The sequence below is a fragment of the Bombina bombina genome, chromosome 1 (assembly GCF_027579735.1).
Source record: "Bombina bombina isolate aBomBom1 chromosome 1, aBomBom1.pri, whole genome shotgun sequence".
NCBI classification, from domain to species: Eukaryota; Metazoa; Chordata; class Amphibia; order Anura; family Bombinatoridae; genus Bombina; species Bombina bombina.
The window spans coordinates 874,474,276-874,498,045 of record NC_069499.1 but is presented as its reverse complement, the minus strand read 5'-3'; the positions used below and the strand labels follow the sequence as shown (position 1 = coordinate 874,498,045).

General features: G+C 41.2%; 1 protein-coding gene across 2 annotated transcripts in view; it reads right to left on the bottom strand.

Moving 5' to 3' along the window:
- Window positions 1–628: 628 nt before the first annotated feature.
- The window catches only part of LOC128646092 (rho family-interacting cell polarization regulator 1), a 439,097-nt gene continuing 415,955 nt past the window's right edge, over window positions 629–23,770 (bottom strand). For both annotated transcript variants that reach the window (XM_053699534.1, XM_053699533.1), the window contains exons 21-22: window positions 7,264–7,354; window positions 629–3,615 (exon numbers count right to left, since the gene is read on the bottom strand). In XM_053699534.1, coding sequence (XP_053555509.1) covers window positions 3,518–3,615; window positions 7,264–7,354 — 189 coding nt within the window. In that variant the 3' untranslated portion in view covers window positions 629–3,517. The remainder of the gene's footprint in view (window positions 3,616–7,263; window positions 7,355–23,770) is intronic.

Sequence of the window (23,770 nt, the reverse complement as noted above, 5' to 3'; positions counted from 1 at the left end):
GCCAACCTCCTGTGACGAAAGGTAAAGAATGACTGGGGGATGAGGGAAGTGGGGGAGGTATTTAAGCCTTTGGCTGGGGTGTCTTTGTCTCCTCCTGGTAGCCAGGTTTTGAATTCCCAAAAGTAATAAATGCAGCTGTGGACTCTCCCCGTTTAAGAAGAAAATACAGTATAATGCTCATAGACCCTAATTAACTCTTCAGCCAGTTTCTTAATAATAAGGGGAAACATTCACATACATCAGTGCTTGCCAAACTGCCCATGTTAAGCCTTAAATAGTCATATACATGTCCCAGATGATGATCCACTAGAGGAATTAACCTCCAAAGTGCTGTCCTTCAGTACCTAGAAGGCAAAGGCACTTACCAGTGGATCCAGTTGCAGGAAAGGAACAGCTTCTTAGGTGTGACTGGGGATTATGGGTAAGGGAAGTGATACTTAATAGCTCTGCTGGGTGCTCTTTGCCTCCTCCTGCTGGCCAGGAGTTGAATATCCCACTAGTAATTGGAATGAAGTCGTGGACTCTCAATGCCATAGGAAAGAAATGCTGTTTTACAGATGCCCACAAACACATTCTGCATAACGGTACACTCATACTCAGACATGACATAAATTAAAAAACACAACAATTTCCATTTTAATGTTTAACTTTATTTCTGCTTTAAAATCAAAATGTATGCATATTTATAATAACATAATATATATATATTTAATAGAAATAATTTCATGTATTTTTGGTGGTTTTAATAAATTTTTCTGCAAAAAAACGTAAATAATAATAAAAACATTTAAAAAAAAACACCACAGAATGCAAAAAGCAAAACCTCTTTTGAGTTGTCCCATATTTGCAGGCAGAACAATGATAAAATTAAAGTCTAAAAACAGAACATAAAAAACAACTTTATTCACAGGTAACACTGCATGCTTTTCAATATTTGACCCTTTTACTGCTAAAATGCACTGCACCACATTGCAGAGGACCAGGCAGTCAAGGTGTTAAGTGGGAGTGTTAAAAAGGGGTAAATGGGAAGAGGCACTTGGGATAACAACAAAATATATTGCCTTATAGGGCTGAGAAAAACTATACAAAATACTTTCATCGGAACTCTGTTACAAACCTAAAAGAAAAAGCCATAGCTGTCCAAAAAGGGAGATCTGCCTACTTTTAATAAGTTGTGCAAAGTATTACATTCGTGGATTACTCTTAAATAAATGAAGACAAGAATACATCTAGATGGCTTCTCATGTGGTCAGCATATTTGTAAGAAGCAAAATAGTTCAATGTAGTGAGTGGTTTGAAAATGTTTTGATTATTTTCTTTTAGGATAGATGTAAAAACGTGGGTGTGCTTCTCTTATATATCCTTTGAGTTACATTATTAGAATTTTAAGTACAATCACTGTAATTGAAAATTGTAAGGAATTTGTATAAATTAAGGTCACAGCAATTGTTTGATAAATTATTGTCTGTCTGACACATAACTGTGTATCATTGTTGTACAATATAAAGATACATAAAGGGTATCATAATGTTTAGATCAATTTTAACAGAATATATATATATATATATATATATATATATATATATATATTTCTATATATATTTCTATAACATGGGTGTGCTATTGTTCAATAGTCAAAATTCAAAACAAACAAAATGGCTTTCTTCCTAGAATTATTAAATATTTTTTTAAAAAGTAAAAAAATAAAACAGATTTACAGGCCAAATCCATGCCACATTTTTTTAAGCAATGACCTACATGTATTAGGTTTGTAGGCTCCCTGTAGGCTGGATAACTTTACCAACTAAATGGAAAACATGCAAATATTAGACATGACCTTTATTGCCACTACAAACAGCACAGTATTATTGTAATAAATTATAATATATAATTATATTTTTATATTTAAACGAAAAAAAGTATCTATACTGGTCACATAATATGACTTTTGGTGTAGCAAACTCTCTACAGTAGTGTTTTTTTTTTGTTTTGTTTTTAAACTGACCACTTGAAAAGTTACCTAGATTTCTTAATATGCTTATAAGATAATCAGCTGTATATTGGTTATTTAATGATGTGTAGAATACGAACACCACAATATTGTGCAGTGTTTCCCTTTTTGAAGTTTTTGTGTGCAGTTATATACAGACATACATTCCTCTGGGGGGGGGGGAGTGGATTTGTAAATTGTGAAATTAGAAGTAACATCTGTGATCAATGTAGCCTTTAAAGTGAAAAAAATATAATTTTAAGAACTTCTTCAAACAAAACTTAACATATTGTTCCTTTAAAGTGTGTTTTTGTGGGTTTTTAAATGAACTGAACTTGTTCACAGATCCTGGACATAGTTTATGCAAGTATGCAGCAATTACAAGATTTTATGCACTGTATTCCATCAACCTTGGCATCAACAGACTAGATCCAATAAATGCGCTGAACTGTTGGTTCTGAACATATTGATGCACTTGGCACTTCTACTTTTAGGATCAACCCATGTTGGTTAAAGCTAAATTTATAATAGTAGTGACAGACACTGCAATATAAATGTGAACAAACTAAGATGGTTTGTATAGTAAAGAAACAGTTCTTGCAAATGCAAAATAAGTCTATTTGCACAAATTCTAAAGTGTCATTGAGCTAAGAAATAAAATTGAACAGCCAAATATATATTAAAAAACAAAACAAAAAAAACAACTATTCCCACTAAGAAACTCCAAAAAAGACGGCAGTAAATTTAGCTTAATCAACAAATTGTTGTTTATATCAATGTCTAGGAACTGTGTTAGCAAAACATAAAAATTAAAATCACACACTTGACCATATGGATACGGTGGCTGTATCACTGCAATTATAATAAACTCTACAATTTCTTTGCAAAACTTCACAACGCCCATTATTAAAGTGAGCACACCCTTACCACAGAAACATATTTACCATTATAAGAGAGAAAAAAAGCAGGAAAAAAGCCAAGTCTGTTGCATTTGGACCATTTGTAATTCCCTGGTAAGTACCCAGTGCCTTTCTAGCTTGGGAGAAGCTGGAGGAAGCCATATGTGTAATGAAATGCAGACATGCAAGGCAGATCATTACATCATCATGATGTCACTGGGTTCCAGTTCAAGTAAACAGCCAATCATCTGTTGCAGTAGTCATGGGCACAATGTCACTGTACATGGGATAAGCACTGATTGCATATTATATTGCCCTGCCTGTGGATTGGATTATTGGTTGTACTTAAGTGTAAGGATCCTGGACAATTCATTAAATTTAATTGATCTGCGTTCTCTCACTGTCCGTCATTTCTGCCTCTGCAAGAGGTAGGTCATTCAAAATGGTTTGCTAAAGCTCTTCTTCACATAAAAGTCATGGCTGTTCTGTAGGTCAGGGTTATTCTTCAGTTAATACTGCTATGTGTATTTCTGGGTTGCTCATTACATCCCACAAATGTGCAACACACACATTATAAAAAAATATTCTTTTGACCTTTCAACAAACAATTGCACAGTGTCCAGGATCCTCAAAATGCAGTGCTTGCCATAGCTCCCGGTGCAAATATCAGTGGCAAACTCCCAAGCGTCTCTTCTAAATGTCGGCATGCAGTTTTCCCATCCTCTCCTGCAAATGAAAAAGCAAGAAATCACTTTTACTGATGCTCATCACAAGAGATATGTACTGTTAAAAAGGACAATTATACTTGACATTTCGATAACGTATAAAATGTTTCCATTATTGCAAGTGAAACAATATTGCAATATACATTCATTATTTATTTTGCTACAAAATACATATAAAAAGCATGCTTGTTTCACTTTCTCCCAGGGAGGTATAGGTTAATAATTTTAGACAATTTATGTAAAATTTTGTTTACTTCACCCTCCCCCTAAGATTCCCAGCAGACACAGGTTTGTAAAAGGTGAATTAACAATTTTGTATCAACAATTATGATAGGAGAAGCATTCTTTGCAATATTAAGTTAAGTTGAATCAGTGCTTAACCACCTTAAAGTGAATGTAAACTTGAGCATAGTCGCTCAAGTCATAGGATACAATTTAAAAAAAATGAATAAAAGTCTCATTCATTATTTTTTAAATCTATCCTATAACTTGAGCAATTTGAGCTTATCTAATGAGATTTTTACCTTGTAATGATATAAGGATAAGCACCGTTCCTCCGCCTGCCATATTCATCAATGGATTGACAGATGTCGAATCTGCAATCCACTAATCATTATTTCCTCTCCCCCTGGGTCATGATGTTTGTGCAAAGGGGCTGAACGTCCCGGGGGAAGATAAGTATATCCTACACATTTGATGAATGAAATTCTCATTCATTTTTAAAATTCTATCCTATGACTTGAGCGACCATGCTCAAGTTTATATTCACTTTAAGGGAAGATATAAGGGCAGGCTTCCCAGTCTCTCTCAACTGCACATGTGCAAAGAGAGTTAATGCTATATCTGAATATTAATTTGTGATTGGTTAGCAGTGATTCTTTTGTTCTGGGGGACAGGGAAATTAGTGAAAGGAATAAACATAAAACAATATACTATTTGACAAAATGAAGCTGCAGTTTTCATTGCAAAATTGTTCTCAGATATGAAGGTTCAAAATCATGTAGTTTAGAATTTGTGTTAAGTGGTACTTTAATACATACAAACATATATTATTAATGAGAGAAATTGATATTTCTTTCATGTAATTAGCAAGAGTCCATGAGCTAGTGACGTATGGGATATACATTCCTACCAGGAGGGGAAAAGTTTCCCAAACCTCAAAATGCCTATAAATACACCCCTCACCACACCCACAAATCAGTTTTACAAACTTTGCCTCCTATTCCGGTTCTAGAAAAGGCCAGAAAGCTTCTGCCATTTCTTTGGCATCTTGGTTGAAATCTTTAATTCATCATGCCTATGTTGAGTCGGGTAAAACTCCGCCTCAGAGGATTATAGCTCATTCTACTAGGTCAGTTTCTACTTCCTGGGCGTTTAGGAATGAAGCTTCGGTTGATCAGATTTGCAAAGCAGCAACTTGGTCTTCTTTGCATACTTTTACTAAATTCTACCATTTTGATGTGTTTTCTTCTTCTGAAGCAGTTTTTGGTAGAAAAGTACTTCAGGCAGCTGTTTCAGTTTGAATCTTCTGCTTATGTTTTCATTTAAATTTTATTTTGGGTGTGGATTATTTTCAGCAGGAATTGGCTGTCTTTATTTTATCCCTCCCTCTCTAGTGACTCTTGCGTGGAAAGATCCACATCTTGGGTAGTCATTATCCCATACGTCACTAGCTCATGGACTCTTGCTAATTACATGAAAGAAAACATAATTTATGTAACAACTTACCTGATGAATTCATTTCTTTCATATTAGCAAGAGTCCATGAGGCCCACCCTTTTTTGTGGTGGTTATGATTTTTTTGTATAAAGCACAATTATTCCAATTCCTTATTTTTTATGCTTTCGCACTTTTTTCTTATCACCCCACTTCTTGGCTATTCGTTAAACTGATTTGTGGGTGTGGTGAGGGGTGTATTTATAGGCATTTTGAGGTTTGGGAAACTTTGCCCCTCCTGGTAGGAATGTATATCCCATACGTCACTAACTCATGGACTCTTGCTAATATGAAAGAAATGAATTTATCAGGTAAGTTCTTACATAAATTATGTTATTACATTTTAGTCAAAATCTTTTAAAATACATATTAAAGTGAATGAGTTTGACTAAAATCGCCTCATAAATGGAACAGGATATTGGTTTTAGAGTGCATCATGGAAGAGAAATGTACTGCACATACATAATCTTCCTTTAACAAACATGTTTTTATTTTCTGAATCTAAAAGTGGCCATTTGTTTTTGTTTTAGAAAGTGAATATTTCTGTACGAAAACCCCCCAAAACAAAACATACATGCTTTTGAGGCATGTTACTGTTCACCAAAAAAGAGCCAATGAGTAATTAGTTGTACACAGAGATGCACTTCTTGTTAGCTTCAAATTCAAAATTAGCAGCTTTAAACGTAACCTTTTTTTCATGTAAAAATAATTTTACATGTTTAATAAGTGGCTTTTTAAATGAATGAATTGTTTTATAACTTTAAAAAAACAAAGACACATTCGAACTGCTAAATTATTCTATAAATTCACTAAAGAATGAGAAACAGCAAATGATCTTAATAAAGAGCTCACTCAATTAGATGACCTAGGCAAGTGCAGTGTATCTACGGTACTTTCTAAGAACGAAGATAGCTCTCCTGTAAGACAAAGACCTCCTTTCATGTTATTATTTGGAACAAAATAATGAAAGGACATGAAAGTAAAAATGAAACGTTGATAGTTCAGAGTATGTCATTTTAAAGGGATATGAAAGTGCAAAAAGAAAATGCTCCATTATGTTAGATAATTTTATATATAATTGTGTGTTTAACCCCTGCAAAATGGATTAAACACATAATTAAAAGTTAGGTCCAAAGGATACCAAGAGAGCAAGGTACATGTAAAAATAGAAGTGAATTTACAAAATGTCTGAAAATAGGACGCTCCGTCTGAATCATGCCAGTTTAATTTTGACTTTCATATCCCTTTAAGAGACTTCTGTTACTAATTTACTTCTGTTATCAAATTTACTTAATTCTCTTGGTATCCTGTGTAGAAAAAAATTACATAGGTAAGCTAAAGTGCAGCAATGCACTACTACTAGGAGTTAGTTGCCGATTGTTGGCTGCACATATATGCCTCTTACCATTGGCTTACCAGATGTGATAAGCTAGCTCCCTGCAGTCCGTATTTATGAAGTAGCGGTCATCCAACCACTGCTTCCCTAAGCTCTTCGCGAAATTCAATCTCCCCGGTCTCGTCTGACCGGGGAGATTGACCGTTCCTGCTCGCGTGTGATGGACTGTGCACGGGCAGGGGGCGGCGTTGCCCAAGAGCGCAAATTAGCGTTCTTGTACAATGCTGAATTCCGGCAGCGATATTCAGCCTGTCAGAGGCGAACTGCGGCAGAACGAGGGTGCGTATGTACGCCCCTCTCTGCCGTAGCATGATAAATCGACCCCTATGTGTTTTTGATCCCTAAGAAGTGGGTTAAACACATAGCTATATGCAAGCAATAGAGCAAAATAAAATAACAGGTAATTTATGTGAAAATTACTTTATAAGCTGGGTAATATTTACAATTTGACCACAGTGGGTGTCTCACAGATCATTTGGGGTCTCCTGGGAGTTAACTACATTAATATTACAATACATTAAATATGTCATAACTCACCAAAGAGCATCAGGCTGTGTTTAGCAGCTTCTTTAACTTCATCTTTATCAGTTTGGCACAGATAGACTAACTGGTCAATGCTCTCCTTGGCCTGGGGACAAGACAATATATTAAACAAATCATGCACAGTTTAATAAATATCCCTACTCAGTACAGTGACATACACAGTTTAATAAATATAACTACAAAGGGGTCGATTTATCAAAGGTTTTGCAAACCTTTTCGACCCCTCACGACTGCAGGTTCTCAAAAGAGTCCGTATTTAACAAGCAGCAGTCATCACGCTGCTGCTTTCCTAACCTTTCGCCACCTCTAAGGTGGTGAATTTCAATCTCCCCAGTCTCGTCCGACCGGGTATATTGACAGCTCCTGCTGCGCATGATTGGCTTGCGCGGGCAGGGGGCGGGATTGCACGCAAGCGCAAAAACAAATTATACTTACCTGATAATTTAATTTCCTTTTGAACGAGGAGAGTCCATGGCATCATTCCTTACTGTTGGGAAATACTGAACCTGGCCACCAGGAGGAGGCAAAGACACCCCAGCCAAAGGCTTAAATACTCCCCCCCTACTTCCCTCATATCCCAGTCATTCTGCCAAGGGAACAAGGAAACAGTAGGAGAAATATCAGGGTATAAATGGTGCCAAAAGAGAAAAATAAATTTTGGTCCGCCCATCAGAGCTCATACAGAAGGAAATGAAATTATCAGGTAAGCATCATTTATGTTTTCCTTCTCAATATGAGGAGAGTCCACGGCATCATTCCTTACTGTTGGGAAAACTATACCCAAGCTCTAGAGGACACTGAATGATAACGGGAGGGGTAAAAGGAAGGCGGACCCTAATCTGAGAGCACCACAGCCTGCAAAACCTTTCTCCCAAAAGCTGCTTCAGCTGAAGCAAAAACGTAAAATTTGTAAAAATTTTTAAAAAGTATGTAAGGAGGACCAGGCCGCCTTACAAATCTGATCCATAGAGGCCTCATTCTTAAAGGCCCAAGACTAAGCTACCGTTCTAGTGGAATGAGCCGTAATCCTCTGAGGAGTCCCACTGACTCGTAAACTAAGCGTATAACACTCCTCAACCAAAAAGATAAGGGAGTCCAAGAGGCCTTCAGACCCTTACGCTTCCCAGAGTAGATAACAAAGAAGGACGAAGTTTGTCTAAAATCCTTAGTAGCTTGAAGATAAAACTTCAAAGCTCGAACAGCATCCAGATTATGAAGCAAACGTTCCTTCGAAGAAGGAGGATTAGGACACAAGGAAGGAACCACAATCTCCTGATTGATGTTAAGGCACTGCTAATGCATCTATTAGTTCCGCCTGAGGATCCCTGGACCGAGACCCATATCTGGGTAGCTTGGAATTGAGCAGAGACACCATGAGATCTATCTCCGGCGTCCCCAATCTGTTGCAAATCTCTGCAAACACCTTGGGATGGAGAGACCATTCCCCCAGATGAAAGGATTGTCTGCTGAGGAAATCTGCTTCCCAGTTGTCCACACCCGGAATGTGGATTGCTGACAGCAAGCAGATGTGGGCCTCCGCCCTTTCCAGAATCCAAGATACTTCCCTCATTGCTAGGGAGCTCCTTGTTCCCCCCTGATGGTTGATCTAAGCCAGCGAGGTAATGTTGTCTGATTGGAATCTGATAAACTGGGACGAACCCAGAAGAGGCCAAGCCTTCAGAGCATTGAAGATCACCCCAAGTTCCAGAATGTTGATCGGGAGGAGGGATTCCTCTTGAGTCCACAGGCCCTGTGCCTTCCTGGCACCCCAAACAGCTCCCCATTCTGATACACTTGTGTCCGTAGTCACAATCTCCCAGGATGGTCTCAAGAAGGATATCACTTGGGACAGTTGATCGGGACAGAGCTACCAAGAGATCGATTCTCTCAACCGGGTGTCCAGAGAAATCTGTTGAGACAGATCCAAATTATCGCCGTTCCACTGTCTCAGCATGCATAGCTGAAGTGGTCTGAGACGGAATCTGTCAAAAGAAACGATGTCCATGCCGGACACCATGAGACCATCACCTCCATACACCGAGCCACAGAGGTCAAGTGGTCTGCAAGGAATATCCTCATGGATATGGAGTCTATTATAGTGCCCAGGAATTCCACCCTGGTACTGGGAATAAGATAACTCTTTTCTAAGTTTATCTTCCATCCATGAGATCGAAGAAGAAATAGAAGATATTTTGAATGGTCCTCTGCCAGGCGACAGGATGGTGCTTGAACCATAATATTGGCGCTACTGCTATACCTCTGGTTCTGGCCACTGTAAGCAGAGACCCTAGAACCTTCGTAAAAACTCTTGGAGCAGTAACTAGACCAAACGGCAGTGCAATAAACTGGGAGTGCTGGTCCAGGAACGCAAACCTTAGGAACTTGAAGTATTCCTTGTGTATTGGAAGTTGAAGGTAAGCATCCTTCAGATCTATCGTGGTCATGAACTGTCCTTCCTGAACTAAGGGAAGAATGGACCTTATTGTCTCCATCTTGAACGAGGGGACATATAGGAATTTGTTTAAGCACTTAAGGTCCAGAATCGGGTGGAAGTTCCCTCTTTCTTTGGGACCACAAAAAGGTTTGAGTAGTATCCCAGACCTCTCTCTGCAAGAGGTACCGGTACTATGACTCCCAGGGAGGAGAGATCCCTCAAGCACCCCAGAAAAGCTTCTCGCTTTTCTGGCTTCAAAGACAGCTTTGACAAGAGGAATCTGCCCCTGGGTGGATGGGACTTAAAACCTATCCTATATCCCTGAGTGATGACCTCCAGGACCCACGGGTCTTGCACATCCCCAAACCAAGCGTCCGAAAAGAGCAACAGTCTGCCCCTTACAAGATCCAGAGCTTAATCGGGGGCCACCCCTTAATGCCGACTTTGACTTGGTGGGCTTCTTGTTTTGCTTAGATTTATTCCAGGACTGAGTTGACTTCCAAGTCCCCTTGAATTGCTCAGTCTTGGGACTGCTGGCGGAATTTATCCGAACGAAAAGAACGAAAATTAGGACCTTGTCCTTTAGGTTTGTTCTTCTTATCCTGCGGTAAAAAGGTACCTTTGCCTTCAGTAACCGTGGAGATAATGGAGTCCAGGCCTGGACCAAAAAGAATCTTTCCCTTAAATGGGAGGGAAAGAAGTTTTGACTTCGAAGTCACGTCCACAAACCAGAGTGCCCTGAGGGCTTGAACAGAAAAACCTGAAGCCTTAGCATTCAGGCGAATAATTTGCATATTTGCATCACAAATAAAAGAATTAGCCACCCTTAAGGCCTTAATCCTTTCCTGGATCACGTCGAAGGGACCCTCCACCTCGATCAACTCAGATAAGAATGCACACCAGTAGGTAGCCACTCCAGCAACAGCAGCCGCTGCTAGTTCAATGTTAGTTGAAATATCTTTCTCAACAGAGTTTCTATCTTCTTATCCATGGGCTCTTTAAATGACAAACTATCCTCAAGCGGGATAGTAGTGGGCTTAGCAAGCGTGGAGATAGCGTCATCCATCTTGGGGATGGAACCCCACAACTCCAATTGAGAGTCTGGAACCGGGAAGAATTTTTTAAAAGAAGCAGAAGGGGAAAATGAAGAACCAATTCTTTCCCATTCATTCTTAATAATGTTTGCCATATTTACGGGAACCGGGAAAGTCTGTGGTACAACACTGTCCTTGTAGACCTTATCTAATTTAGGAATCAAAGGTTCCTCAGGCAATTTAGGCTCTGGACCCTCTAAAGTAGTCAAAACTTCCTTTAGTAGAAAGCGTAAATGTTCAATCCTAAATCTAAAGTCTGGTTCCTCCGCAGCTGGAGGCTTAGAGGCAGCAGATTCCGACCCAGAAATAGCATCCTCTGAAGTATCAGAGACGCCTTAATCATCGGATAATCTTGTATCAGATAAATCCAATAAGCTAGTAGATGACCCCTGTGAAAAATAGCAATATTTGACCTTTCGCTTGCGCTTAGCAAGGCGAGGTAAAGCACTAAAGGCCGCAGACACTGCCGTTTATAACTGCTCAGCAAAGTCTGGCAGTAAAAGGGCCCCTCCAGATGGAGGATTAGGAGTGCTACGGGAAGCTGCATGTTTATTTGGAGATGACTGAAGGGTACGCACCTCGCGGGACGGAGACTCCACAGAGGTGGACAGCTCAGTGGTACTAAACATTAACTTTCTTAGACATGATTACATTATCAAGGCATGTGGAACATAATTGAGCAGACGGGTATACTACGGCCTCCTCACAATATAGACAGGTATTAGACTTAAAGGGTACTCCCTCTTTACCTAATGCATCAGAATCCTCCAAAGCTTGCACTTATAAAGCAGACAATTGAAGAAAAGATAAAACGGCACCTTTATACCCCCAATGGCTGGGGTACTCACCACCTCCTATGACGCAGGCCAAACAGAGAAACCGCTTCTCCGGTAAACCGCACGGTCGGGAAAGAGGAAATCAGTGTGACCACACCTGGTCACATGGTGCGCAATGCAGGACGGCCCCTGCTATAGGAAAAAGCGTGCCAAGCCTTTCCAGCTGCGCAGTTTACAAAAAAACAAAGTAAAACCTGTACGTTCCAACATCTGCCTGAGCCTCATCTCACACATGTCACAGCATAATCATAATAAAGTAAATTATGAGATTAATCCCCCCTGTTCAATAATCCCCCCCTTGATTCCATACAGATAAAAGGAGCCACACTGTGACCCTGTCTTCAAGCGTTATCATATGTGTATAAAAATTGAAACTATCTTACCGAAATCTATGCCTTGGAACAGAACACAGCCTCAGTCTTGTAGCATCGCTCCTGACATGGACTTGAGTAATTGAAGCAGGCAGTGAAACTCGTCAACACTGATTGCTTAGGAGCTGTTAATACGAGTCTTGATGGATTTGCAGAAAGACTCTACCTGCATCTCCAGACTCTAACATTCGTTAATGCTCTCACTGAGAGGCTGACAAGACTACTTAAAACTCTAGTCACATTTCGAAGGGCAGATACCCTTCATAAGGAACTACTCCGAATCTTCTGACACTTCTCTGCAAACCTCCTGTGACGAAAGACAAAGAATGACTGGAATATGAGGGAAGTAGGGGGAGTATTTGAACCTTTGGCTGGGGTGTCTTTGCCTCCTCCTAGTGGCCAGGTTCAGTATTTCCCAACTGTAAGGAATGATGCTGTGGACACTCCTTATGTTAAGAAGGAAATAGTGCTCGTGTGCCAGAGGCGAGCTGCAGCGAACAGGGGAACGTATATGCGCTCCTGTCTGCTGCAGCTTGATAAATCTACCTCTCAATATAGTGTGTTACACTCTCTGTGTTGACTGTACAAGATTTCAACAAGGCTTTTTCAATGTTTGCAGCCAAACTTTTAATCTACTTTACTGCATACAATGCACTTGAAAAAGGCATTCGCATAATAGAGGGACATTAGACATTATAAATACAATGTTAGAGATAATGCTTTTATAATGATTTTAAATAATATTGGTTGTTTAAATATTAAAGAAAAAAGTATAAAGTTTTAGCTTGTAGAAAGTAATTGGTATTACTATGTTGTGAAATGCATTTCCCTAGATTTTAAAGCCTGTTATTTTCTCTTCTGTCCTGAGGCCAGTTTGGGGTAGCTATAAATCAACTACCAGAGTAAAGATCTCACAGTGTCCCTATATATATATATATATCAGAAAATTGGTGTAAATGCACTCTCACCAACTCTTGCAACTTGTCAGGGTGCTATGAAGGTAATTGCGGAAATGTAGAAAAGAAGCACTCACTGAACTTACTCCAACAGTGACAAAAGTTTAATGGAATATAGTACTATATTCCATTAAACTTTTGTCACTGTTGGAGTAAGTTCAGTGAGTACTTCTTTTATATATATATATATATATATATATATATATATATATATATATATATATATATATATATATATATATATATATATATATATATATATATATACATACACACACACACTGTATATATACATATATATACCCCCACACACATATATATATATATATACCCACACATATATAGAGAAAATATATCAAACTGCATTTGCAGCTTCTGAGACACTGCAGTGTAGACTAGCATGAGCGAGTCTGCAACAATAGTTCCTGCTTCTTATCTTCCCCCTCTCGGTTACAATTACACATTTTAACCATTTTAAAGGAACATAAAAGACAATAGTATGCTGGAGTTGTACAGCTCCAAAATACTGCTGCAAAGAACTCTGCATTACAAAGAGTACTAAGAACAGGATGATCAGTGCCTCTAACCCCCCCCCATAGCAGTCTCAGAGTGTACTTAGTTGCCGATTGCCTATGAGGTTGACAGACAAGCAAGTACACAATGCATACCTAGCAATCAGCTCCTTTCTAGGTTCCAAGATCCATGAAAAGAACATATTAAAGCTGTCTTTTGTTTTGTAAAAGCCTGGTACAGCTCCGATTAGTTATGTAACATCAGGTACAACCAACCATTGTTTAAAAGGAGATTAAACAATATTAGATTGTAATATAAAATGTTAAATAATGCGTAGTTTGCAATATACTTAATTTATTTTCCCCCTTAGCCTGCAATTTAACTTTGAAAATTATTGTTTTTCTAAATTACACCGTTTCTATAAAGTAATGGGCGCAGCTGCATAAGGGGCATATGAAAACCATAATTTTCTTTCATGATTCAGATAGACCATGCAATTTTAAACAACTTTCTAATTTACTTCTATTATCAATTTTTCTTTGTTCTCTTGGTATCTTGTTGAAATATGATTTTCATATCGTGCCCCTGTCTGCCCAAGCCACACCCCGCAAGTCACAGTCCCCATCTTCCAGGATTGTGAGAATGCTATCAAGAGGCCATTCCATATTGACGGAATTTGCAGCTGTGCAGAGGCACTCATTTGAGCCAAAGGATACCTTTGGACCTGTGTCCCCTATACCTGAACCATCTATCAGAATCAGGAAAGAAATATCTGGGGTTTCATGTCACTTTAAACTGACATACTGAGAAATCAGTGTGTATTCATGAAACATATAGGTCAGGTTTTCAGAGATGTAAAAGCTGTAATCAGGGGTAGAAAAATGTCACTATGGTTTACCGATAAGGAAAAAATATATCAGCCCGCTTAATTTTAAATGAAAGAAAAATAATTTATTACTCATAATCTTTTTATTATTATTATTTAAATTTCTGATATTTCAAAAAAAGACATATTATACAGTATGATGTGTTTACAACAATTTCAAACAACACACAAAGCAAACCAAGAACAACAATTGACACTTTTTTTAACCAATAAGAGTTTGAATGGCGATTTAAAACTGGATAGGTTAAACAGCGTGGGGGTGGATTTCTCTATCCAATGTGGGGAAATCAATTTCCTGGTTAATAAAAACAGAATTTATGCTTACCTGATAAATTACTTTTTCCAACGGTGTGTCCGGTCCACGGCGTCATCCAGTACTTGTGGGAAATATTCTCCCCCACAGGGAAAGGCAAGGAGAGCACACAGCAAGAGCTGTCCATATAGCTCCCCCTCTGGCTCCGCCCCCCAGTCATTCGACCGACGGTTTGGAGAAAAAGGAGAAACTATAGGGTGCCGTGGTGACTGTAGTGTATAAAGCAAAAATTTTTCAACCTGATTAGGAAAACCAGGGCGGGCCGTGGACCGGACACACCGTTGGAGAAGGTAATTTATCAGGTAAGCATAAATTCTGTTTTCTCCAACATTGGTGTGTCCGGTCCACGGCGTCATCCATTACTTGTGGGAACCAATACCAAAGCTTTAGGACACGGATGAAGGGAGGGAGCAAATCAGGTTACCTAAATGGAAGGCACCACGGCTTGCAAAACCTCTCTCCCAAAAATAGCCTCCGAAGAAGCATAAGTATCAAATTTGTAGAATTTGGCAAAAGTGTGCAGAGAAGACCAAGTCGCTGCCTTACATATCTGATCAACAGAAGCCTCGTTCTTGTAGGCCCATGTGGAAGCCACAGCCCTGGTAGAGTGAGCTGTGATTCGGTCAGGAGGCTGCCGTCCGGCAGTCTCATAAGCCAATCGGATAATGCTTTTCAGCCAGAAAGAGAGAGAGAGAGAGAGGTAGCAGTAGCTTTGTGACCTCTCCTCTTACCAGAGTAAACGACAAACAAAGATGAGGTTTGTCTAAAATACTTTGTTGCTTCTAAATAGAACTTTAAAGCACGAACAACATCTAAATTGTGTAATAAACGTTCCTTCTTTAAAACTGGATTCGGACACAGAGAAGGAACAACTATTTCCTGGTTAATATTCTTGTTGGAAACAACTTTTGGAAGAAAACCAGGCTTAGTACGCAAAACAACCTTATCTGAATGGAAAACCAGATAGGGTGGATTACACTGCAAAGCAGATAATTCAGAAACTCTTCTAGCAGAAGAAATAGCAACCAAAAACAGAACTTTCCAAGATAATAACTTACTATCTATGGAATGTAAAGGTTCAAACGGAACCCCTTGAAGAACTGAAAGAACTAAATTTAGACTCCAAGGAGGAGTCATGGGTCTGTAAACAGGCTTGATTCTAACCAAAGCCTGAATAAAAGCTTGTACATCTGGCACAGCTGCCAATCGTTTGTGTAACAAGACAGATAAAGCAGAAATCTGTCCTTTTAGAGAACTAGCTGACAACCCTTTATCCAAACCTTGGAGAAAGGAGAGAATCTTTGGAATTTTAATCTTACTCCAGGAGAATCCCTTGGATTCACACCAACAGATATATTTTTTCCATATTTTATGGTAAATCTTTCTAGTCACAGGTTTCTGGCTTGGACCAGAGTATCTATCACAGAATTTGAAAACCCACGCTTGGATAAAATAAAGCGTTCAATTTCCAAGCAGTCAGCTGCAGAGAAACTAGATTTGGATGTTCGAATGGACCTTGTACTAGAAGATCCTGTCTCAAAGGTAGCTTCCATGGTGGAGCCGATGACATATTCACCAGGTCTGCATACCAAGTCCTGCGTGGCCACGCAGGAGCTATCAGAATCACCGAGGCCTTCTCCTGTTTGATCCTGGCTATGAGCCTGGGAAGGAGAGGAAACGGTGGAAACACATACACTAGGTTGAACGACCAAGGCCCACTAATGCATCCACTAGAATCGCCTTGGGATCCCTGGATCTGGACCCGTAACGAGGAATCTTGAAGTTCTGACGGGCCGCCATTAGATCCATATCTGGAATGCCCCATAATTGGGTTAACTGAGCAAAGACCTCCGGGTGGAGTTCCCACTCCCCCGGATGGAAAGTCTGGCGACTCAAATAGTCCGCCTCCCAGTTGTCTACTCCTGGGATGTGAATAGCAGATAGATGGCAGGAGTGATTCTCTGCCCATTGGATGATCTTGGTTACTTCCTTCATCGCTAGGGAACTCTTTGTTCCCCCCTGATGATTGATGTACGCAACAGTTGTTATGTTGTCCGACTGAAATCTTATGAACCTGGCTTCCGCTAGCTGAGGCCAAGCCAGGAGCGCATTGAATATTGCTCTTAGTTCCAAAATGTTTAACGGGAGAAGCGACTCTTCCCGAGACCATAGACCCTGAGCTTTCAGGGAGTCCCAGACCGCGCCCCAGCCTAAGAGACTGGCGTCGGTTGTGACAATGACCCACTCTGGTCTGCGGAAACTCATTCCCTGAGACAGGTGATCCTGGGTCAACCATCAGAGAAGTGAGTCCCTGGTTACCTGGTCTACTTGAATTTGGGGAGACAAGTCTGTATAGTCCCCATTCCACTGATTGAGCATGCACAGCTGTAATGGTCTTAGATGAATTCGAGCAAAAGGAACCACGTCCATTGCTGCGACCATTAGTCCTATTACTTCCATGCACTGAGCTATGGAGGGTTGAGGAATAGAATGAAGAACTCGACAAGCGTTTAGAAGCTTTAACTTTCTGACTTCTGTCAGGAAGATCTTCATTTCCACAGAATCTATTATTGTTCCCAGAAAAGGAACCCTTGTGGACGGTGACAGTGAACTCTTTTCTATGTTCACCTTCCACCCGTGAGATCTGAGAAAAGCCAACACAATGTCTGTGTGGGCCCTTGCTTTGGAAAGAGACGACGCTTGGATTAGGATGTCGTCTAGATAAGGTGCTACAGCGATGCCCCTCGGCCTTAGGACCGCTAGAAGGGACCCTAGCACCTTTGTGAAAATTCTGGGAGCGGTGGCTAAACCGAATGGAAGAGCCACGAACTGGTAATGTTTGTCCAGAAAAGCGAACCTCAGGAACTGATGATGAGTTTTGTGGATTGGGATATGCAGATATGCATCCTTTAGATCCATGGTAGTCAAATATTGACCCTGCTGGATTGTCGGCAAGATTGTCCGAATGGTTTCCATTTTGAAGGATGGAACTCTGAGGAACTTGTTTAATATCTTTAAATCCAGAATTGGCCTGAAAATTCCCTCTTTTTTGGGAACCACAAACAGGTTTGAGTAAAAACCTAGACCTTGTTCCCCGGAGGGGACTGGTTATATCACTCCCATCTTTGATAGGTCTCTTACACAATGTAAGAATGCCTGTTTCTTTATCTGGTCTGAAGATAAGCGAGACAGGTGGAATCTTCCCTTTGGAGGAAGTCCCTTGAACTCTAGTAGGTATCCCTTGGAGACTCTCTCTAGTGCCCAGGGATCCGGAACATCTCTTGCCCAAGCCTGAGCGAAGAGAGATAGTCTGCCCCCTACCAGATCCGGTCCCGGATCGGGGGCTACCCCTTCATGCTGTCTTGGTTGCAGCAGCAGGTTTCTTGGTCTGTTTACCCTTGTTCCAGCCTTGCATGGGCTTCCAAGCGGGTTTGGGCTGGGCCGCGTTACCTTCTTGTCTAGCGGCAGTGGAGTTATTAGCCGGTCCGTTCCTGAAATTGCGAAAAGGAACGAAAATTAGACTTGTTCTTAGCCTTAAAACAGAATTTATGTTTACCTGATAAATTTCTTTCTCCAACGGTGTGTCCGGTCCACGGCGTCATCCTTACTTGTGGGATATTCTCTTCCCCAACAGGAAATGGCAAAGAGCCCAGCAAAGCTGGTCACATGATCCCTCCTAGGCTCCGCCTACCCCAGTCATTCGACCGACGTTAAGGAGGAATATTAGCATAGGAGAAACCATATGGTACCGTGGTGACTGTAGTTAAAGAAAATAAATTATCAGACCTGATTAAAAAAACCAGGGCGGGCCGTGGACCGGACACACCGTTGGAGAAAGAAATTTATCAGGTAAACATAAATTCTGTTTTCTCCAACATAGGTGTGTCCGGTCCACGGCGTCATCCTTACTTGTGGGAACCAATACCAAAGCTTTAGGACACGGATGAAGGGAGGGAGCAAATCAGGTCACCTAAATGGAAGGCACCACGGCTTGCAAAACCTTTCTCCCAAAAATAGCCTCAGAAGAAGCAAAAGTATCAAACTTGTAAAATTTGGTAAAAGTGTGCAGTGAAGACCAAGTCGCTGCCCTACATATCTGATCAACAGAAGCCTCGTTCTTGAAGGCCCATGTGGAAGCCACAGCCCTAGTGGAATGAGCTGTGATTCTTTCGGGAGGCTGCCGTCCGGCAGTCTCGTAAGCCAATCTGATGATGCTTTTAATCCAAAAAGAGAGAGAGGTAGAAGTTGCTTTTTGACCTCTCCTTTTACCGGAATAAACAACAAACAAGGAAGATGTTTGTCTAAAATCCTTTGTAGCATCTAAATAGAATTTTAGAGCGCGAACAACATCCAAATTGTGCAACAAACGTTCCTTCTTTGAAACTGGTTTCGGACACAGAGAAGGCACGATAATCTCCTGGTTAATGTTTTTGTTAGAAACAACTTTCGGAAGAAAACCAGGTTTAGTACGTAAAACCACCTTATCTGCATGGAACACCAGATAAGGAGGGGAACACTGCAGAGCAGATAATTCTGAAACTCTTCTAGCAGAAGAAATTGCAACTAAAAACAAAACTTTCCAAGATAATAACTTAATATCAACGGAATGTAAGGGTTCAAACGGAACCCCCTGAAGAACTGAAAGAACCAAATTGAGACTCCAAGGAGGAGTCAAAGGTTTGTAAACAGGCTTAATTCTAACCAAAGCCTGAACAAAGGCTTGAACATCTGGCACAGCTGCCAGCTTTTTGTGAAGTAACACCGACAAGGCAGAAATCTGTCCCTTCAGGGAACTTGCCGATAATCCTTTTTCCAATCCTTCTTGAAGGAAGGATAGAATCCTAGGAATCTTAACCTTGTCCCAAGGGAATCCTTTAGATTCACACCAACAGATATATTTTTTCCAAATTTTGTGGTAAATCTTTCTAGTTACAGGCTTTCTGGCCTGAACAAGAGTATCGATAACAGAATCTGAGAAACCTCGCTTCGATAAAATCAAGCGTTCAATCTCCAGGTAGTCAGCTGGAGTGAAACCAGATTCGGATGTTCGAACGGACCCTGAACAAGAAGGTCTCGTCTCAAAGGTAGCTTCCAAGGTGGAGCCGATGACATATTCACCAGATCTGCATACCAAGTCCTGCGTGGCCACGCAGGAGCTATCAAGATCACCGACGCCCTCTCCTGATTGATCCTGGCTACCAGCCTGGGAATGAGAGGAAACGGCGGAAACACATAAGCTAGTTTGAAGGTCCAAGGTGCTACTAGTGCATCCACTAGAGCCGCCTTGGGATCCCTGGATCTGGACCCGTAACAGGGAACTTTGAAGTTCTGACGAGAGGCCATCAGATCCATGTCTGGAATGCCCCACAGCTGAGTGACTAGGGCAAAGATTTCCGGATGGAGTTCCCACTCCCCCGGATGCAATGTCTGACGACTCAGAAAATCCGCTTCCCAATTTTCCACTCCCGGGATGTGGATAGCAGACAGGTGGCAGGGGTGAGACTCCGCCCATAGAATAATCTTGGTCACTTCCTCCATCGCTAGGGAACTCCTTGTTCCCCCCTGATGGTTGATGTACGCAACAGTCGTCATGTTGTCTGATTGAAATCGTATGAACTTGGTCCTTGCTAGCTGAGGCCAAGCCTTGAGAGCATTGAATATCGCTCTCAGTTCCAGAATATTTATCGGTAGAAGAGATTCTTCCCGAGACCAAAGACCCTGAGCTTTCAGGGATCCCCAGACCGCGCCCCAGCCCGTCAGACTGGCGTCGGTCGTGACAATGACCCACTCTGGTCTGCGGAATGTCATCCCTTGTGACAGGTTGTCCAGGGACAGCCACCAACGGAGTGAGTCTCTGGTCCTCTGATTTACTTGTATCTTTGGAGACAAGTCTGTATAGTCCCCATTCCACTGACTGAGCATGCACAGTTGTAATGGTCTTAGATGAATGCGCGCAAAAGGAACTATGTCCATTGCCGCTACCATCAACCCGATCACTTCCATGCACTGAGCTACGGAAGGAAGAGGAACGGAATGAAGAATCCGACAAGAGTCCAGAAGCTTTGTTATTCTGGCCTCTGTTAGAAAAATCCTCATTTCTGAGGAATCTATAATTGTTCCCAAGAAGGGAACCCTTGTTGACGGGGATAGAGAACTCTTTTCCACGTTCACTTTCCAGCCGTGAGATCTGAGAAAGGCCAGGACGATGTCCGTGTGAGCCTTTGCTCGAGGGAGGGACGACGCTTGAATCAGAATGTCGTCCAGGTAAGGTACTACTGCAATGCCCCTTGGTCTTAGCACCGCTAGAAGGGACCCTAGTACCTTTGTGAAAATCCTTGGAGCAGTGGCTAATCCGAAAGGAAGCGCTACGAACTGGTAATGTTTGTCCAGGAATGCAAACCTTAGGAACCGATGATGTTCCTTGTGGATAGGAATATGTAGATACGCATCCTTTAAATCCACCGTGGTCATGAATTGACCTTCCTGGATGGAAGGAAGGATAGTTCGAATGGTTTCCATCTTGAACGATGGGACCTTGAGAAATTTGTTTAAGATCTTGAGATCTAGGATTGGTCTGAACGTTCCCTCTTTTTTGGGAACTATGAACAGATTGGAGTAGAACCCCATCCCTTGTTCTCTTAATGGAACAGGATGAATCACTCCCATTTTTAACAGGTCTTCTACACAATGTAAGAACGCCTGTCTTTTTATGTGGTCTGAAGACAACTGAGACCTGTGGAACCTCCCCCTTGGGGGAAGTCCCTTGAATTCCAGAAGATAACCCTGGGAGACTATTTCTAGCGCCCAAGGATCCAGAACATCTCTTGCCCAAGCCTGAGCGAAGAGAGAGAGTCTGCCCCCCACCAGATCCGGTCCCGGATCGGGGGCCAATATTTCATGCTGTCTTGGTAGCAGTGGCAGGTTTCTTGGCCTGCTTTCCCTTGTTCCAGCCTTGCATTGGTCTCCAAGCTGGCTTGGCCTGAGAAGTATTACCCTCTTGCTTAGAGGACGTAGCACCTTGGGCTGGTCCGTTTTTACGAAAGGGACGAAAATTAGGTCTATTTTTTGCCTTGAAAGGCCGATCCTGAGGAAGGGCGTGGCCCTTACCCCCAGTGATATCAGAGATAATCTCTTTCAAGTCAGGACCAAACAGCGTTTTCCCCTTGAAAGGAATGTTTAGTAGCTTGTTCTTGGAAGACGCATCAGCCGACCAAGATTTCAACCAAAGCGCTCTGCGCGCCACAATAGCAAACCCAGAATTCTTAGCCGCTAACTTAGCCAATTGCAAAGAGGCGTCTAGAGTGAAAGAATTAGCCAATTTGAGAGCATTGATTCTGTCCATAATCTCCTCATAAGGAGGAGAGTCACTATCGAGCACCTTAATCAGTTCATCAAACCAGAAATATGCGGCTGTAGTGACAGGGACAATGCATGAAATGGGTTGTAGAAGGTAACCCTGCTGAACAAACATCTTTTTAAGCAAACCTTCTAATTTTTTATCCATAGGATCTTTGAAAGCACAACTATCCTCTATGGGAATAGTGGTGCGTTTGTTTAAAGTAGAAACCGCTCCCTCGACCTTGGGGACTGACTGCCATAAGTCCTTTCTGGGGTCGACCATAGGAAACAATTTTTTAAATATGGGGGGAGGGACGAAAGGAATACCGGGCCTTTCCCATTCTTTATTAACAATGTCCGCCACCCGCTTGGGTATAGGAAAAGCTTCTGGGAGCCCCGGCACCTCTAGGAACTTGTCCATTTTACATAGTTTCTCTGGGATGACCAAATTTTCACAATCATCCAGAGTGGATAATACTTCCTTAAGCAAAATGCGGAGATGTTCCAATTTAAATTTAAATGTAATCACATCAGATTCAGCCTGCTGAGAAATGTTCCCTAAATCAGTAATTTCTCCCTCAGACAAAACCTCCCTGGCCCCCTCAGATTGGGTTAGGGGCCCTTCAGAGATATTAATATCAGCGTCGTCATGCTCTTCAGTAACTAAAACAGAGCATCCACGCTTACGCTGACAAGGGTTCATTTTGGCTAAAATGTTTTTGACAGAATTATCCATTACAGCCGTTAATTGTTGCATAGTAAGGAGTATTGGCGCGCTAGATGTACTAGGGGCCTCCTGAGTGGGCAAGACTCGTGTAGACGAAGGAGGGAATGATGCAGTACCATGCTTACTCCCCTCACTTGAGGAATCATCTTGGGCATCATTGTCATTATCACATAAATCACATTTATTTAAATGAATAGGAATTCTGGCTTCCCCACATTCAGAACACAGTCTATCTGGTAGTTCAGACATGTTAAACAGGCATAAACTTGATAAGAAAGTACAAAAAACGTTTTGAAATAAAACCGTTACTGTCACTTTAAATTTTAAGCTGAACACACTTTATTACTGCAATTGCGAAAAAACATGAAGGAATTGTTCAAAATTCACCAAACTTTCACCACAGTGTCTTAAAGCCTTGAAAATATTGCACACCAATTTTGGAAGCTTTAACCCTTAAAATAACGGAACCGGAGCCGTTTTAAGCTTTAACCCCTTTACAGTCCCTGGTATCTGCTTTGCTGAGACCCAACCAAACCCAAAGGGGACTACGATACCAAATGACGCCTTCAGAAGTCTTTTATAAGTATCAGAGCTCCTCTCACATGCGACTGCATGCCATGCCTCTCAAAAACAAGTGCGCAACACCGGCGCGAAAATGAGACTCTGCCTATGCTTTGGGAAAGCCCCTAAAGAATAAGGTGTCTAAAACAGTGCCTGCCGATATTATTATATCAAAATACCCAGAATAAATGATTCCTCAAGGCTAAATAAGTGTTAATATCAATCGATTTAGCCCAAAAAAAGTCTACAGTCTAAATAAGCCCTTGTGAAGCCCTTATTTACAATCGTAATAAACATGGCTTACCGGATCCCATAGGGAAAATGACAGCTTCCAGCATTACATCGTCTTGTTAGAATGTGTCATACCTCAAGCAGCAAAGGACTGCAAACTGTTCCCCCAACTGAAGTTAATTGCTCTCAACAGTCCTGTGTGGAACAGCCATGGATTTTAGTTACGGTTGCTAAAATCATT